Source organism: Athene cunicularia (assembly GCF_003259725.1).
Source record: "Athene cunicularia isolate RWA chromosome 2 unlocalized genomic scaffold, athCun1 chr2_part1, whole genome shotgun sequence".
In the NCBI taxonomy this organism is placed as follows: Eukaryota; Metazoa; Chordata; class Aves; order Strigiformes; family Strigidae; genus Athene; species Athene cunicularia.
In genome coordinates, this window is record NW_020799095.1 from 47,774,438 (window position 1) to 47,791,796 (window position 17,359).

Sequence of the window (17,359 nt, forward strand, 5' to 3'; positions counted from 1 at the left end):
GGGAGCGTCCCCGTGGTGGGGGGGCTGCTCTGCTTTCTGCTGCCTGAGACCCGTGGCACTGACCTGGTGGATGACACGGGGGATGGCTGCCCCCCAGCTGAGGTGGGTACCCAGCGGTGCCCATATTGCCTCTTTGTCAGGGACATGTGGTGCCAGTCCTGTGGGAGGCTATCAGCATGGCATAGTCTGGGGGTTTCTTTGGGGGCTTACACTGGTGGAGGGCAGGGAGCAGGGCAGGCCCACTGTGAAGGGAGGAGAGGAGGCCCCATAACCCTGCCAATCGTGGTCATCCCTTCATTCCTGTCCATGGAATGGAAGGACTCCAGAAATGGCTGGTATTTTTCTTGCCTCCCCCTGTCCTCCCCATGGAAGGGCCAGTCCCTTGTAGCCATGTCCTCTGGCTTTTGTTCTCTTGTAGCTCCCAGCCCCCATTCCCCGTGGGAACAGGTGTAATTGAACCCCAAGACTTTTGTTGTCCTACTGGGAGAAAGGTGTCCACAGGGCGCAGAGAGTGGGTGAATGGGAAACCAGGTTACTAAAGTCTGCATGTCTCAGAGAAGGCTGCCATCAGCTCATAATGGGTCTTTCTTTGTTTTTAAACTTGTTTCCCTTTCATTAGGTCTGTGAAAATACCCACAGCAGCTCTGAAAATGGACACGTGAAAGGAAAAGATTGTGGCCAAGACAATGAGTATGCAAAGACCACTTACTTCTAGCTGGACCTGCAAGTGGCTGTAGCTAAAGGCAACTTAGTGATGTGCCAGCTCTGAGGACTGACAGTGTCTTCATTTGCAGGACACCACCACCTCCCAGGCAGTTGCTGCCAATTCTTGTTTTCCTCTTCTTTTTTACCTTCTTTTATCTCCCTCTGTAGCTTGTATTCAGGCACTGCATGCTGTCTCTGGTGTTCAGCAGTGCTCTTGCTGGAGAAAATGTGATGCTTTTCATTTAAGGGAAAAAAAGAAATCAGAAACCAAGATGAAGGCAACATTTTCTCTTCTTTTTTCTTGTCCCATCTCCAGGAATGTGAGACTGTAAACTTTGTCAAACTGTGACACCTGCAAGAGCATTGAATAGACTTGCAAGAGAGTACTGTGCTCTCACTAAAGAGAAAGCCAGAGCAGATGCAGCACTGAAAACAATCTCACACTTGCGAGAAGTAGTGATTTATCTTGACTGTCTAGCATGGTCTTCTCACCCTCTCTTAAAAACACTCCCTTTTTTTAAAAAAAACAGGGACAGCTAAAAAAAAAAAGATGCCGTTGAGGAAACTGAGCAGTGAGCAAGGATGTCTAACAGGCAGCAGAATTTTCACATTACTGCTGGTGGCTTTGAATTAAAGCATGTCATGATGCTTTTTGCACAGAAAATTGTACTACCAGGACCACAGTAATTTGTCTGTTCCAGGAAACTGAGAGGCTGTTGGTCTCTCAGAAGAAAGTGCAAATCTTTCTGGGAGCTATCAGGTCTGTTCTACTCTGTTCTAGTCTATTCCTTCTTGCTGTATCCATTTCTGCCTTTAAATGGCTTACGACCATTTTTGTCTTACACTATGAAGAACAAACATGTGCTTTTCCTGTGCTTTCCCTCCACTTACCTTCTGTCCCTCAAGATGACTTTCCCTTACCACTAGCTTGGTACAAATGAAGACCAGAAGTTATACAGTGGTGGTGTTCCAGCTTTGTCTGTATGCAGCTCAAAGGCTATTTTCTGGTAGTGGGAAGAAGCCTTTAAAGTAGACTTTATTTCTTCTCCCTGTTGTCATGCCTGCATGTTTTTCATTGATCAAAGTACCCCACAAATATGTAATTTGATGAAGGTAGAGTTTTGGAGAAAACCAGTGACATGTGACAACGCCCCACCAGGAGGGGCTGCCTGTGGTGCCATCTTCTCTCTGGCACTGCTTTTCAAAGGATTTCTGTGGTGCTCCTGTTCAGTGGCCCTGAGTACAGAAGAGTTCGGTTCTTTGTTTGAGGGTGCTCTTTCCTTGGCAAAGGGGCTGCCTCCTTTAGGCTTTTATGGAAAATATGACATTGAGGGTAAAGGCTGAAGGAAGAGCTTGGAGCAAAGTGCACAGTTACAGAGTGAACCACAACTCCTTTTGGGAATTCTGCTCTGACACTTTGTTTCAGCTCACTTCATAAATAAAGGTGTCCAAGCACATCTGATGTACCCAAGCACGTCTGATGTACTTCTGCTTCCATCTCATTCACGTCTCCAGTAGGCTGAAGATCCATCTCATCTGCTCTTCTCTGGACCACTGCACCTGGTTAGTTTGGAGGTCACTGAACAGTGCACTTCTGGCTGAGGAGCACCTGAATAGCTTGACTCATGATGTTTTGCCCAGCTCAGCAGAAATGGGAGGATGTCCAATGGCTTTGCTGTGCCTTAATGTTGCTTCTACCTGGTCCACACATGGTCTTACACTGTAATAAATAGAGATTACAGTATAGAGTTGAGCTAGGTGTGGTGGAATAGCATGTGAGAATGCAAACACACATTTGCATGAATACAGTGGGATGTTATGGGCTCTCATTATGATGAGGCTATGGGCAAAGGGTAAAAAGTGCCTCAGGTGACCTGAAGGGGTAACTAGGGAAAAGATTATGACTCCATAGGCAAGGGGAGTGAGACAAAAGGCTGAAGAGAAGGTGAGGACAAAATGCGATAGCAAGGTTTATCTGGGAAGAACAGATTCAAGACCTTAACAGAGTGGCTTACCAAGCCGTGACTGGAGGGCCAGTTGTGGCAAGGTGCTAAAGGTGACAGCGGTAAGAAAATTCCGGGACACTGTGAAGGATCTGCTAAGGCATACTGGTTAATGTATAAGCCTTCTTCAGGCCCTTCTGTATCAGACATGGGAGTGAGGTCCTGCTCCCGTGCTTACACCCTCATTTACTCCTGCCTGTGTTAGGGTCAGAACCTCTCGACCTCTGTTTCCCTTTGAAGGAGACCCAGGTTCATGTATCGAACCCTCTCCACTGCTGAGGAAGCTGGTCAGGCAGGGCCAGGGGTATCTAAGGTGTGGATGGACAGCAGAGCCTCAAGGTGAGAAGCTATGGGACAAAGCAGGTGTGGCTGCCAGAAGAGCCCCACAGGGACCACTGGAACAATCAGCTCATCTTCAGTGCCAGTGACACCGGCAAACTATGCTGAAACCCTGAGTCCTGACTGTGGGACAGAGGTGTCAGGATCCCAGACTTTGCCCTTTGACTAGAGGACATCATCCTCTCCTTCCTTCTGACCCCATGCTGGGGAGACCCCAGGTCTATGACCAGAGCAAAGCTTGCAGAAAGGGACCCAACAGAGAATGGCTGAGGAGATGAGGAGAAGCAGCATTAATGCTCTGCAATGAGTCAGTGCCAAAGCCCAGGTCCTTCAAACGACCTGCCCCATCTCCAGCCATGGTGGGGTCCCATGTGACACTAGGGAGATTTTGTGCACCAAAGACAAAGCACAAAATAAATATCACTTCCAGGCATGTCTGGCCTGGACTTGGAACACCCCAGCCTTCAAAACAACATTTACTACAGCACAAAGCAATCAGAAACAAATGGATGCTACAAACCCAAGTGACCTGACTTCTTCGACCAAGACTAGTGCTGTGGTTTGAGGAGATACCTTCATGAAAACACACCAAAGACATTCTCTGCTTAAAAACAAGTAGCATAGGAGAGGAGGCCACCATTCTCTTTCTTTTGCGTGACACTAGTGGCACTAAAATACTATGGCTGAGCTAACAGCAGCCAAACAAGGTCACTGTTAGAGGCTGACCATGACTGGGGAAAGCTGTCCAGATGCCCACTCAGTTTAACTGACATTGAATTGCAGCATCCACCACACAATTCAGGAAACTTCCACAGCTGCTAGTAGAGAAAATAAATATAAATTGTTCATCTGAAGACTGGGAAAAAAAAAGTCCTAATTGAACCCAGTCATTCCGCTCTGTTTCTGCATTGTTTGTGGCTGATGGAAACCAAACACGTCTCCATCTGTGTGTTAAATTACAGGCTTACAATTTCTGTGTAGAAAACACTCCAGAGCCAATAGCAGTTACAAAGGCCAACTGTGAAACAGTAGGAAAAAAAACCCAACACCATTTATTATTCACATATTGCATTACAAGTGTCTCTTATCAAACTCAGAGTATAATTTATATTATTCATGTAGAAAGTCAAATTCAACACCACATGGAAATAAAAGCTAAATACATGTGTGACAGGGTTTCAGTGACATCCTGGTCAAACGTTGAGGCTTGGACCGACGAGAAAGCTGATGGCCCAAGCGATTAGTGCAGGAGGGACACAGCCCAGCGCTCGCTTGCCCAGTACTACCACCCTACTGGCGATTCTTTATTGCTGTAAAACACAACAGGGATGGTTCCACGGGTACCAGTTTGCAAAGGACTGGGAAACACGTCGGGAGGACTCGCGCAGCCAGGCATAACCGACTGGGATTCAGGAACAGTTTGAAGTGCATCTTTTCCAAACGCAGAGTGACACAGATCATCTCTCTCCCTGACCACAAATATTGTGTCGATCTGAAAGACCAGTTTCCAGACAGCAATGCCTCATTGGTCTGCTTTAAGAAGTATCAGATCAGACAAAACATTTAGTATATGCCTCTCCATTCTTCACTTGCTCTCCGAGCATTTGTAGGTTTCCTCCTCCAAGTCTACTCCATCCTTTCTAGCGTCTCTCTTGTGCAAAGTTTCCTGTCTCCTGCTGCTGAAAACAAGACAGAAAGAGGAAGAGTTGCTACTGTTTCCAACCTGGTTTCTGACATATTTATCTTTGCCTTAAATTTTCATCTTTGGATTTTTTTTTTCTTAAATACAGAGCTCGAGGTACCCACCTCACCTGGGGTGTAGCCACCCCCATGTTGTCCACCAGGTCAGTGCCACGGGTCTCAGGCAGCAGAAAGCAGAGCAGCCCCCCCACCACGGGGACGCTCCCGAAGATGGCCATGGGGATGGCCTGGTGGTACTGGCCCAGGAGGCGGATCAGTGGGGCCATGATCCCTGCCACCCGTGCAGACATCGAGCACAGCCCCACGCCGGTCTGCCTGGGGGAACAAGGGGTGGTGGGAGGTGTGGGCAGGGCTCAGCATCCCTGGGCCACCGTGGGACTGACTGTGGCCATGGGGACAACCAGGCTCTTGCCCACCACTGCCACCAGCCATGGTGGAGGGAACCTCCAATGTGTGTGGAGACCTCACCTGATGACCGTGGGGAAGAGCTCTGCGGAGTAGACGTAGGAGGTGGAGAAGGAGGCTGAGGCTGTAAATTTGCCGATGATGGCCAGGACTGTGGTCGCCACAGGCTGGTCTGAGGGGAGGAGAGAGACCACCGCTGTTACCTCCTTGGGGAAGGTTCAGTTGGGACCAAAGGTCTCTGCTGTGTTATTTCTTGGGACAGCCTTTTCTAATGAACTCACCAATCAAATCTACCACCTACCCCATTGGAAATCATTCCTAATGCTCCCTTTCTTGGAAAATACCCTCTGTACAATTGGCAAAGAGAACCCAGATATATCCTGAGGACTTTGGCATTTCCTAAATCTGCAACTAGAGTGAGGCACTGAGCCACCACAGGTCTCTGGGGAGTGCTCAGTTGGAAATGTCGTGTCCATGAGCTTGAAAGCATCGTGCAGACCCTCTCTTTCTTTCAGCCTTACTTGCAGCACTAACACAGCAGCAGAGGTGACGGTACAGACTGCTACAATGCTTAGGGAGAAACAGATGAGGGGGGGGATTTGTTTTTATTGTTCATCTAAAGGAGTGAGACAAGGTGGTTTTAGAACACCTCTTCTGCTACGGTTTTCTGAGAAGAGGTGGCGGTTGTGTCTAGTGAGTGATGGTGTGTAATGAACACTGCCTGCCAAGGGCCAGGAGATTTGGAAGGACCAGGCACAGCTCTGAAGGAGAAAAAAGTCATTCAGAGAGGAAACTACCACGCTGGGAGTGCAGCCCCTTGGACTATGGCACATGAGACAGCTCAGCCTCTGGGAACAGGTGTGTGTCTACTGCCAGCTGGGCTAGGAGGATGGTTCTGAACCAGGAATAGAGCTATCTGGGGCTCTGCCTGGTTGTGCTCTTGGATTGGGAAGAGGTTATTCACCTTCAGGGATGCAAATTATGATGAGACACATCAGGCCAGACAGCAGCAGGACAACAGCCTGGGTTTTCTTCCTGCCAAACCTCTGCAGCAAGAAAATGCAGCTATATCGAGCTGCTAACTCCACTACCCCAAAGGCAAGCTGCGTCAGGTAGATGTCCAGACCAAAATTTGTCACATTAAGGCTCAGTCCGTAGTAGACAAGGCTGTCTGCAAACCTGAAATTCGAGTAAAGTGGAATAGAATATGTAACCAGATGGGGTATTCAGGCATTTATCCTCAAAAATTAGGATGGTTAGACCACACACAACTTATTTAAACTCCCAGCAATCTCTGTTTTACTCCTAGTCACAATCTGTGACAAATCTGTTGGACATAGTTACATGAGACAAAGCAGTATAAATCCTCATATGGTCAGCAACATTTAGACTGCACCCAAAACTTCTAGGAGGGCACAAAACTACCCTAAATTCCAGAGATTGCCAAAAGCTGGAATTACTACAGCCTTTCTCACAAACCCCACAGCATCTCGAATACTCAGCTTCTGCCCATGCCCAGACAAGGTAGATCTGGTAGATCTATGGCGAGCCAGAAAGAGAACGGATGAACACAGAGACGTAAATATGAATACCCCACCTCCCACATGATGTGAATTTACAGCTACGACTAACCATCAATCCCTTCTCTTCTTCACCTAGAAGTTTAGAAAGAGGGGACCAGGGGATGTCTTACCAGGTGCACAACATGATTAAAGTCACCTTCCGGAGGTGCTTCTTCCGAAAGAGATCCAGAGTATTTCCAGACTTGGTCTGTGTCTCGGGCTTCAACTTCAAAATGCAGAAAGCCAAAGAGTCAAAGCAGGCAAAAGAAACCCATGGCTAGCTCCTTTTCCATCTACACTCAAAGGAAAGCCTCAGCGGGACACGCCTGTGGCCCCAAACTGCTCTGTGAGGGAGGGCAGCCTTGGGGGCCGGGCTCCTGCATCTGTGCTCTGGGTGCCTAGCACAGGAGTTTGGTGACCAAGAGGTTCCTCGGGAAGAATATTTCCCCAGCGTAGGGTCTTTGGAGTGGGCAAGAACATAACCCCCCCTTCAGGCATTTCTGCATGGAAAACCACAGACCAAACAGGGACCCCATGCTCATCCTCAACACTCCTGCAGCCCTCACAGAAAAAAAGCCAGGGAAGCTTTTGAGTCCTTTCCATATCCCAGGGTGGACTCCAGAAAGCTTCAGGCTGAGCCTCAGCAGAAGCCGTGCCTCTTCCCTGACCTTGTCTCTGTACAATGCAGCTGAAGCTGGAGTTACGCACAGTCCATCCCCAAATCATCCCCAGTGGGCATGGGAAGATGTTTATCGGATGACCTCAGCTCCAATGGCGGCTACAAACCCAAGCGCAGAGGGACGTCTCTGAGGACAACAAGCATTTCCCCATGTCACCACAGGTACCTGCTCAAGGAGTCCTGGTGGGATGGTGCGCTTGTTGATGGATGCTGCCTTCTGAAGGACCTTCTTAGCTTCTTCTATTCTGCCTTTTGTCACCAGCCACCGAGCTGACTCTGGTAGCACCCTGCCGAGGAGATGAAATCGGAGATGCTGTTGTGACCTGCTGAGTTTCTCCATGGCCCATCTTCCCGCAACCACGTCCAGCAAGCAGCGGGCCTCACACGTGATGGAGAGGTCTAAATACCTCCTCAGGCCAGTTTTTCCAGGCCTACGTTTAGGCCCCAGAGGCCACATCTGAAGACCTGAAGCAAAGCAGCTGCTGCTCTCAGGGGTTCCGTGCCCCAGGGAGATGTGCTGAGCTCTGCAGAAGCTGCTCCAGCATCTGCACTCTGATAGGAAAGACCCAGCCTGCTCCTGAGCTGCTGCCTTCTCGCTGCCACCCCTCACACCCACTTCTGTCATGTCTGCAAGGAGCTCTGTGCGTGTCCCACTTACCAGATGTAGAAGAAAAGCACAAACACTGGAGCAGATCCTGCAATCTCCAGCAGCCTCCAGTTGCGAATACCATAACTCAAGCCAGCCAAAATCATCTGTCCGATGGCAAAAAAGCAGTGAGAAATAAGCACTGCCTTTGGCCTGGAGGAGGTACCAACCCATTCTGTAGCTGAAAAGAAGATTGAAGGTTCAGATTCATTCATGCAAATGGCTTCCCTTGATGCAGACACAGTTTTTCTTCTGGAGAAGAGCTTTCCTGGATGTGAGGTGAGGTGAGGTGAGGAGACCGGCAATCAGAGCTCTGACATCAGTCACACATGTAATTCACCAGTGCTTCATGACATGCATCACCTCTACTGATCCTCTGCAAGAAGACATGAAGCTCAGGTATGTCACCTCTTTGCTCTCAGCATCCACAGATACCTTCTCTGGGCCAGAGCTGGGGCCCAGATTGATCATGTCCCAGAGGTACTGGGTTCTCTCCCTGCACTGACCTCCGGAGCTGGGAGACTATCCCCTTGCCCTCCTCTGAGCACTGGCATGAGACAGATGCTCCCCATGGCTCTCACTCAGGGTTGAGGAGACACCAAAGTGCCAGAAGACAGTACAGAGCACGACCTGTCCTCACCACAGTGTTTTTCAAGTCATACATGATTATTTTTATTTCTTTACAGACATTTCCTATTGCATCTTGAGAGACCACATCTGTCTGCCTCAGCTCATGGGCATCTACTCACCTAAGGCCAGTATCGTCATGGTGATCCCTGACACCGAAGCCCCCACAACACATCTGAAGGTCATGTACACATAGAAATGGGGCACAAAAGCAATTCCTACACCAAACAAGCCCTGAATAAAGATGGCGATCAGAATGACTGGCCGGCGGCCGATCCTGGGGAGGAAAAGGGAAGACATAGTCGGCATTTGGAGAGACCCCATGGAGATGTAGAACTCAACAGGTCACACAGTGACTGTATCACCCTCTCTTGAGATTGATGAACCACAGACTAGACTCTGAGTTGACATGTGAAGCACTCTATGCAAGCGTTGTGCCCTTCTCCCTCCCGCCCCCTCTGTGGCCATGTCCTCATGGGACCTGAGGACTTTGGTCAGGATCCCTGTTAGCGAGAAGCAGTGACAAAAGTCACAGAGTGCAGTCACCAGCCAGGCTGGGAGCAGTGTGTCGCTCTGTGCACCACCTGCTTTGCACAGACCTTGGATGAGTGATTGTGTCTCCTCACCTGTCACTTAGTGGCCCAAAGATCATGGCTCCTAGGAGAAGACCCACCATGTAGATGGACTGGGAGATGTCATTCAGGTACTTCCTGTCACACACCAGGTCAAACTGGAGGAAGGAAACACAGATGATTTTGTTCTCAACAGGCTTCAGATGCTTTCTGATCCCACCTCTAAGGATGTGAGTCTCCATGGTATGCACATAGCAAACAAGTCAGAGGTGCACAAGCCCGTGGGGCAATCGGTAGTGCCCTGCTCCTGAGCACTGGGACCTGCAGGACTTCCCTCCAGCCAGATACCCTCAGGGGAGACTCCCAATTGGCAAATTTTGCTTGAAGTGGGACTTGGGACAGAAGTCTCAGGAACTTGCTTCCTCCTAGACTGCCCGGAGGAAAAAGGATGAGGGCAACACTAATTCCTGGGCAGAACAGTTTCTTGTGAAAGAGATGTTCTGCAACTGTTTGCGTCCAGAGGGCATCTACATCTTCATCATCTATGAAGAGGGCATCTTCATAGGGAAGATCATGTATAGGAAATACTGAGAGATCAGAAAGCACTGAAAGAAGTTTAGCACTGCTCAGGGGAGCACTGTTGGTGCTGATAAAGCTCCCATTGATGTTTAGATGTGTGGCTTTGCAAGCTTTCTTCTCCTTGTCAAACCTGGGACCTCTGCACAGAGCAAGGAGCGATGAGGAACTCAGGCTCTTTGGAACAGCCCTGAGCTAGAGCCTCAAAACTGAGACCCTGAGGCAGACACTGCACAGCTGCTCACCCTGACAGTTCCCCAGCATGTGGAGAAGCAAAATCAAACCGCTGAGATCTGCCTCCTTCCCCCAGCCAGGGTGTCTGAAGCACAAAGTTGTGCACAGGGACAAATTGGAAGGTTACTCCCTGTCTGCATAGGGGCAGCTGGGGCAGGGAGACACAAAAGGTCCCACCAGGAGTCATTAATCTATCCACTGGCTCTACCCTGCTGGCTTCTACATTGCAGCATGCTTGCATGCAACCCCTCCAGGACCACACCTGGGGGCTGGGTGGTGGAACCACTGTCATCAAAATACACCTGAAGCAAATCTCAGCCCAGCTCAGTTGCACCATGACTGGCACCAACTTTGACTGAACTGCAAGACAGGGTGGGCTTTTGGGTGTCCCTTCCCTTCCACGTCCCCAGCACATCAAAAAGCGATTACAGACCTCGGTAAGCAGGGATGGTTGTTGTGCTGAAGGGTACACCCAGCCACTGCTGCACTTCTCTGTAGCATTCAGGCCATATGCCACGATAGAGCCCAGGTCTGAGTCCACCGGCAAGTACATGGAGCACTGTTCGTATGTCCCATCCACATCTCGGGGCAGGGTGAGGTTCAGCTGCTCTTCTTCTGTCAGGTTGGGGCCGATGGCACGGATCCAGCTGGTGTCACAGTGATGTGGCACATGTGGAACCATAAAAAGTTGGCAAAACTGGTGGAAAGCCACACTGAGGCAGGGAAACAAGGTGAGCAGAACCAGGCATTTCTGAAATGGCCCAAAGTCACCAACCGCCTTCCAAATTTCCCTGACGCCTGACATTGGCAGCTGCGTCTGAAACAGGACAGTGTTGGGAAAGATTTTCCAGAGGGCTGGAATTAATGTTTAAACCTTAAATAAGCTCTGCAGTCATAGGCAGCCACCACAAGTATGTAAAGTCAGGATAGATTTAATGCCTGATGTTTTATCTAAGTACACCATGTAATATATTAATCATCTCTGTGCCACTCACAAACATACAGTGCTGGCTGGAGCAGAAGGACCCCTGTTTCAGGGAACCGGGGTCAGCCCCTCTGTCAGGGCCAGGTGGCACTGACAGGGGAAAAGACTCTTCTCCAAAGCAACTGCAGGAGCTGCATTTGCTGAACCACTGAGATGGCTCCCAGTGATTGCACTTGGGCAAGCGGTCAGAGGGGCCAAGACAGCTCAGCGTGACACAGAGTTGGGAAATATCCAGGGGCATAAAGGGAGTGATGCTAATAGATGGGTAGAGCCAGAGTTGAGGAAGGGTGGCCAGCTGGCTGTGAACCCAGGTGACAGGAGACTCCATTTGTTTCATCTTTTGCATCTTCCCTGTGCAACTGCAAGCAAGACACACAGTGGATGTTCACCCTTCCCACCAGTTCTTGGCCACCCCACAGGCTGGTGGGGGCTATATGAAAGGGAAGTCTTGGGGAAGGAATACAGGGATGGGAGAAATCTGACACAGAGCTTTGCTGCTTGAGGCAGGTTTGGCAAATCTCAGCTCAAATGCCTTTATGCCTTAAAATGATCACTGAGAACATGAAACCAACTCTGTTCAGCCCATTCCTGAGGTAGGAACAGCATTTGCCTGGGGCCCCTTTGGGATGTCCATGAGGCAAAGCCTCCAGAAGTGTCCAAAAGCAACTTGGATGCTCCTTCTCTTGCCCACAGATCTGTGGGAAGTGCATTGTATAAACATGATGGAAACCAGATCATGGCTGCTCCATTTGGTTGACCAGGACACTCACACGGGTTGAACTTGAATGTAGACCAGCTCCCCAGGCAGCCAGAGGAGAGATGCTGCCCTCAAGATATGCCCAGCTCAGCAGCCACAAGCAGGGAGCACCAAAGGTGGATAAAAGTAGGCAGAAATTGAAACAGGCAGAGGTGCTGGATTACAAAAATTGTGTCTGTTCAACCAGGAAACTCAGATGGAGGATGAAATCAAGGTGCATCTGTTCACCTTGGGCTCTGTTTCATTAGTAGGAGACAGTACAGGCCAAACCTTGCTAAAAAAGGAACCATGCATGTCCCAGGCCTGACCCTGCCATCTCCCCTGGCTGTCATCTGGCTCCATGTTAGAAGGAGTCCAGGGCACAAAGCAGCCTGATCCACTCTCTTCTGTCATGGTTTAAATGGGGAAGCCCAGTAGGGTCAGTCAGACACCAGTCACAGGTTTCATGGATCTAGAGAAGCAGGAGCCAGAGGACTGACACAAAACTCTGTCAGAACTTGAGAGACAATGCGGTCTGTTCTGCTCTGACTGGCATTGGAGAGCCTGAGCTGTGCATCATGTTTAAAGGAGGCTGGAGGACACTGAGGCCCTGGACTAAGGACCAAAGGAAGGAGTGGGAACCCCATTGCTGGAGGTTTCCAACAACAAGTAAGAAAGCAGCAATGGTTGATTGGAGCTGAGTCACATCTCTGGGCTGAGATGGCCTCCTCAGGAATTGATGAGGGCATGTGTCCATGACACACCTTTCCATGGCTTTTGGTAAAGGTCAGAAGGAACTGATCTGCTGCAATTCAGGAAGAACTTGTGCACCAAAGCACAGAACAAACATTGCCTCCAGGGATGCTTCAGCTCAACACACCTCAACCTTCAAAACACCATTTACCATAACACAAATCAATCAGAAATGAAAGGATGTTACAAACCCGAGTGACTAGCATCACCTCATGATCTCAGGGGTACACCCAGCCACTCTTCTCCATGGCATTCAAGGCCGTATGCCATGATAGAGCCCAGGTCCTGGTCCCACGCCATCAGTAAGTATATGGAGCACTGCTCGTATGCCCCATCCACGTCCTGGGGCAGGGTGAGGTTCAGTTTCTCTTCCTCTGTCAGGTTGGGGCCAACAGCACAAAGCCAGCTGATGTCACAGTGATGTGGCACATGTATGAAAAGTTAGCAAAACTGGTGGAAAGCCACACTAAAACATAGTGAGCAGCACGAGGCATTTCTGAAATGGCCCAAAATCACCAACCACTTTCCAGATTTCCCCGATGCCTGACATTGGCAGCAGTATCTGCTGAGACAGGTTTCCTCAGGGATGGAACTGGTACTTGAGCCCAAAGTAAGCCTTGAAGGTGTAGGCAGTCAGGGGTATGCAAATCTGAAGAAAAAGCAACATGCTGGCTTGGGATTTGTACTCATACTGCATTCCCATTAGAGTGAAACAGAAGTTTCAGGAGATGCACACCATCCAGGGGAGGTTACTTTCTATTTGGAAACTCATCAGTTGGGAGGAGGGACTTCGAGAAGGTGATCGGGATGTAGTAAGATGAGCGGGGAAGCCCACAGGCGTGGGCAGTATGAGAGACCTCGCAGTGAGCCCCTCAAAGGGAAACATCTAAGGATGAAGGTAACTGGGGTGGACTATTCAGTCATGTGAGGACTATGAGGCACCTGGATGAGGGGAGCATGGAAAGGCTTTAGAACTGTCCATAAAGGAATTTCCTACACAGGCAGGGATGGGAGACTAAACTTCGCTGCCTTCACAGAAGATGGGAAAGAAATTAAAAGGATGTGAGGAAAACTCTAGGGTTTCCTTCAGTGCAGTCTTCAGAGTTGGCTTTCCAAGAGTCAGGCAGCATCTGTTTGGAACCAAGCACTGCTCTTTTGCATGGCATTAGGTGACACTAACAGGCTGCGGTCAAGGTTGCAGTTATAGAATGACCACAACTGGGGAAAGCTGTCCAGATGCCCGCTCAGTTTAACTGACATGGAACTCCAGCATTCAAAATGTGACAAATCTAGTGCCACAACCACGGCAGAGGCTCAGTGCCAGGTCACAGAAGCATTTCCAAGATTTACTGACAGTCTGCCAACAGCCCTGCCACCTGCACACTTGGACAAGACTTTTCACTTCAGGCACCTCCTTGCTCCTACAGCCCAAATTATGACCACTAGCACAGCAATGTGCTGCAGCAAGGGATATTGATGCTTATGGAGGGGAACGGAACAGCTAGAGCCAAGAGATGTCACGATGACAAGAGCTGGGGCCAGGCCTGAGCTCTACCTCTCACCATCAGTGCATTTTCTTGGAAGTCCTAGCTCCACTACTCTGAGACACCTCAGAAGCACCTCTGGATCAAATCTGCCCTGAAACTTCAAATTCAGAAAGAACAAGTATTGTGGAGGTGTAGAAGAGGGAATGCAGTTCACGTTCCAAATGTTCTCAGGGTATGTCATCCCACATTAATACCAGCCTGTCACCCTGAGGTGTTCCTGGCCGAGGATCCTCATCCCCAGCTGCACAGGGCACGCAGAGCTTGGAGCAAACCTTTCAACTGGAGACAAGCCATCAAGGTAAAGTGCTGATCGCCATCCTGGTTCCATGCACAGGACTCCTGCAGAGCATCCCCACCCCCTCCCTACTGAGTCTTCCCAGGGGCTCTCAAACCTCCCATCGACCCCAAGGAGAAGTACCCCTGGGGATTGCAGAAACTCCTGGGACAAACTCCTTCCAAGACACACCATCCAAGCCAATGAGACAAACCATAAACACAAACACATGGCAATGAACAATTTGTTCTTTATTGATTAAAAATTAGAGACATGCAGTAAAATACAAAGTCCAAAAAAGGAAAAAAAGCCTGAATATTTTACATCTTTCATTATAATCTACAATACACCAAAGTTGTGAAGAGGATCCATTTTCATTAACAGAGCATTGTCCTTAAAAGTAGGAACTAACTTAAAATTACCACCTGCTTCCAGGTTCAGATCAGAAATTTGCACAAAACCCAAATTCTTAATGACACTGGAAAACAATTATGAACAGCATTGGCACTTACTGGAACAACATCAGAAAAGACAGTTCTCTAGAACTGTAATAGACCAAGTAAATATTTTGGATCCCTACCCAAAACATCTGGAGCTCTACAGAACAAAAAACATCAGTTTCTTCTTTACTTATTTTCTCCATTAAAGAACTAAGGAGCCTTGGGTTAGTGTGAGCTTAAGCTCTTTAAGTCCTGGCTTGGGGGAGGTGGAGAATAACTTAATAAATAGATGCTGCATTGTTCCATTTGAGCAGTTTGAGTCCTACCTTTCTCAGCACCAGTACACAAATGAACAAGGAGGTCCCTGTGGCATGCAGGGCAAAAGGGAAAAAAATAATACTGTACCAAGACTACCTTGTCTCTGTATCCTAAGGGTTTCCAATACATCCATAGCAACCACAGGGTGACATGAAAATTGCAATGCCAGCCTGCTCTTCCCAAGCCAAGAAGCTTGATGGGGACAGCCACAGGGAGTGCTTTGTGTCAGACAACTGAAGAAAGTGCCAGAGGTGCCACACCCACGTGCATGCACACAGTTGGCCAAACCCAGCCACCACCAACTCCCTGGTATCAGGCACTCGCTTCCTGGGCTCTTGACAGCATCTGCTCAGCACCCTGGAATGCTCTTGTCCCCAAGTCCTCTTCCTCCCCTCCCTCCCCTTCACACTCATCAGTCATGGGGCTGCTAACAGCCGACGGGGACATACCCAATATCCACCTAGAGGCTAAAAGCAACAAGGGCAGTATAAAAAGAACATGCACAATTCAGGAAGCTTCCACAGCCGCTCATAAAGAACAATATATAAATACAGATTGTTCATCTGATGACTTGGAAAAAAAAAAAGTCCTAATTGAACCCAGTCATTCCGCTCTGTTTCTGCATTGTTTGTGGCTGATGGAAACCAAACACGTCTCCATCTGTGTGTTAAATTACAGGCTTACAATTTCTGTGTAGAAAACACTCCAGAGCCAATAGCAGTTACAAAGGCCAACTGTGAAACAGTAGGAAAAAAACCCCAACACCATTTATTATTCACATATTGCATTACAAGTGTCTCTTATCAAACTCAGAGTATAATTTATATTATTCATGTAGAAAGTCAAATTCAACACCACATGGAAATAAAAGCTAAATACATGTGTGACAGGGTTTCAGTGACATCCTGGTCAAACGTTGAGGCTTGGACCGACGAGAAAGCTGATGGCCCAAGCGATTAGTGCAGGAGGGACACAGCCCAGCGCTCGCTTGCCCAGTACTACCACCCTACTGGCGATTCTTTATTGCTGTAAAACACAACAGGGATGGTTCCACGGGTACCAGTTTGCAAAGGACTGGGAAACACGTCGGGAGGACTCGCGCAGCCAGGCATAACTGACTGGGATTCAGGAACAGTTTGAAGTGCATCTTTTCCAAACGCAGAGTGACACAGATCATCTCTCTCCCTGACCACAAATATTGTGTCGATCTGAAAGACCAGTTTCCAGACAGCAATGACTCACTGGTCTGCTTCAAGAACAGACTACATCTAAGATGCAGAATGAACGATGTTTTTAGGAAGGACTGCTTAATGTAAATTAAAAGGTTCAGCCCTCATGCCATGCCTGGCACTCATGTGGAGAGAACCAAAACTGTAAAAAAAAAAAATTAAGGCAGTTTACAAAGGGAAGCTGACTTCTAACACCTCAAATCAAGGAACTTCTCAAAAACACAAACACAAGGGAAGGCAGCTCTCCCTCCCATCGATTAAGACTTGGCTTGCTTTCTCAGGTGCAAGCATTCAAACCAGAAGTTTTAAAAAAACACAGCCGAAGAGAAGCAGGTTTCTCAGCACTCCAGGTGACCCAAACATCATGTACATTGGTGTTTCAGATAGGAGAAGCAGGTAAAAACACAAAAAGATCCGTTCTGTATTAAAACTTGTGCAAAAATAGCAAGTGAAAAAAAAAACCACATGTAAGCAAACATTTAGGCAAGATCATCAGAGCAGTGGAACCCCCTGCTTCGTACTCAGTAGTATTTTTCTTTAAAGTAAGGCAATAATAAAATGAACATGCAGGCAATGACATGTTGGATCTGCATGTTTGAGATGACAGATACAAAAACATGAGAGTTGTTTACAAAAGGTGTAAACGCCATCGGTAATTTCAGGAAGGTTTGTGATCCTATTAAGGAAAAATGTTAAAGCTTCTAGGAAAGGGGCTGTAGTTCAATTCTTTGGCAGTAGTGGTTTTTTTTTAGGCTAACAGAAGCATTACGAATATGCACATGTGGGTTCTTGGTTGGAAAACATCTCCTGGGACCATTGTTTAGCTGATGCTGAGCTGTGCAAATCCTATAAGTTTGCCATCATCAGGAATATCTGAGCCTTCAACACCAGATGCCTGAAATACAAAGGAAGAGAGATCCAAATAGCAACACACATGCTCTGCCCTCCATTACACACCATGCTACAAATCACAAGGTCTCGGGAGGTAGCAGTCACAGGACAGCTTTGCACTCTATTCTGCAGCTCAT

The 17,359-nt window shown here is 48.4% G+C and overlaps 3 protein-coding genes across 3 annotated transcripts in view; 1 reads left to right on the forward strand and 2 right to left on the reverse strand.

Moving 5' to 3' along the window:
• The window catches only part of LOC113477296 (solute carrier family 22 member 13-like), a 3,831-nt gene extending 3,169 nt beyond the window's left edge, over positions 1-662 (forward strand). Inside the window, exon 5 of the mRNA XM_026843535.1 lies at positions 620-662. Coding sequence (XP_026699336.1) covers positions 620-662 — 43 coding nt within the window. The remainder of the gene's footprint in view (positions 1-619) is intronic.
• A 3,970-nt stretch (positions 663-4,632) lies between these two features.
• Positions 4,633-10,854, reverse strand: LOC113477298 (solute carrier family 22 member 13-like). Its single transcript, XM_026843541.1, has 10 exons — positions 10,483-10,854; positions 9,294-9,397; positions 8,790-8,944; positions 8,053-8,221; positions 7,561-7,681; positions 6,847-6,941; positions 6,118-6,332; positions 5,217-5,325; positions 4,854-5,063; positions 4,633-4,723 (listed from the first exon to the last, which is right to left on the reverse strand). The coding sequence occupies exons 1-10, from the start codon at positions 10,852-10,854 to the stop codon at positions 4,633-4,635; spliced, it is 1,641 nt and encodes a 546-aa protein (XP_026699342.1).
• A 3,724-nt stretch (positions 10,855-14,578) lies between these two features.
• The window catches only part of OXSR1 (oxidative stress responsive kinase 1), a 93,372-nt gene continuing 90,591 nt past the window's right edge, over positions 14,579-17,359 (reverse strand). Inside the window, exon 18 of the mRNA XM_026842097.1 lies at positions 14,579-17,226. Within this exon, the coding sequence (XP_026697898.1) occupies positions 17,152-17,226 (75 nt within the window). The 3' untranslated portion in view covers positions 14,579-17,151. The remainder of the gene's footprint in view (positions 17,227-17,359) is intronic.

Coding starts and splice junctions, on each gene's coding strand:
- LOC113477298 (XM_026843541.1), bottom strand. CDS start 10,854: ATGTCAGGCGTCAGGGAAATTTGGAAGGCGGTTGGTGACTTTGGGCCA. Junction 7,682..8,052: donor GTGCTTTTCTTCTACATCTG/GTAAGTGGGACA, acceptor TCTCCTCGGCAG/GGTGCTACCAGAGTCAGCTC. Junction 4,724..4,853: donor GTGGCTACACCCCAGGTGAG/GTGGGTACCTCG, acceptor TGTTTTCAGCAG/CAGGAGACAGGAAACTTTGC.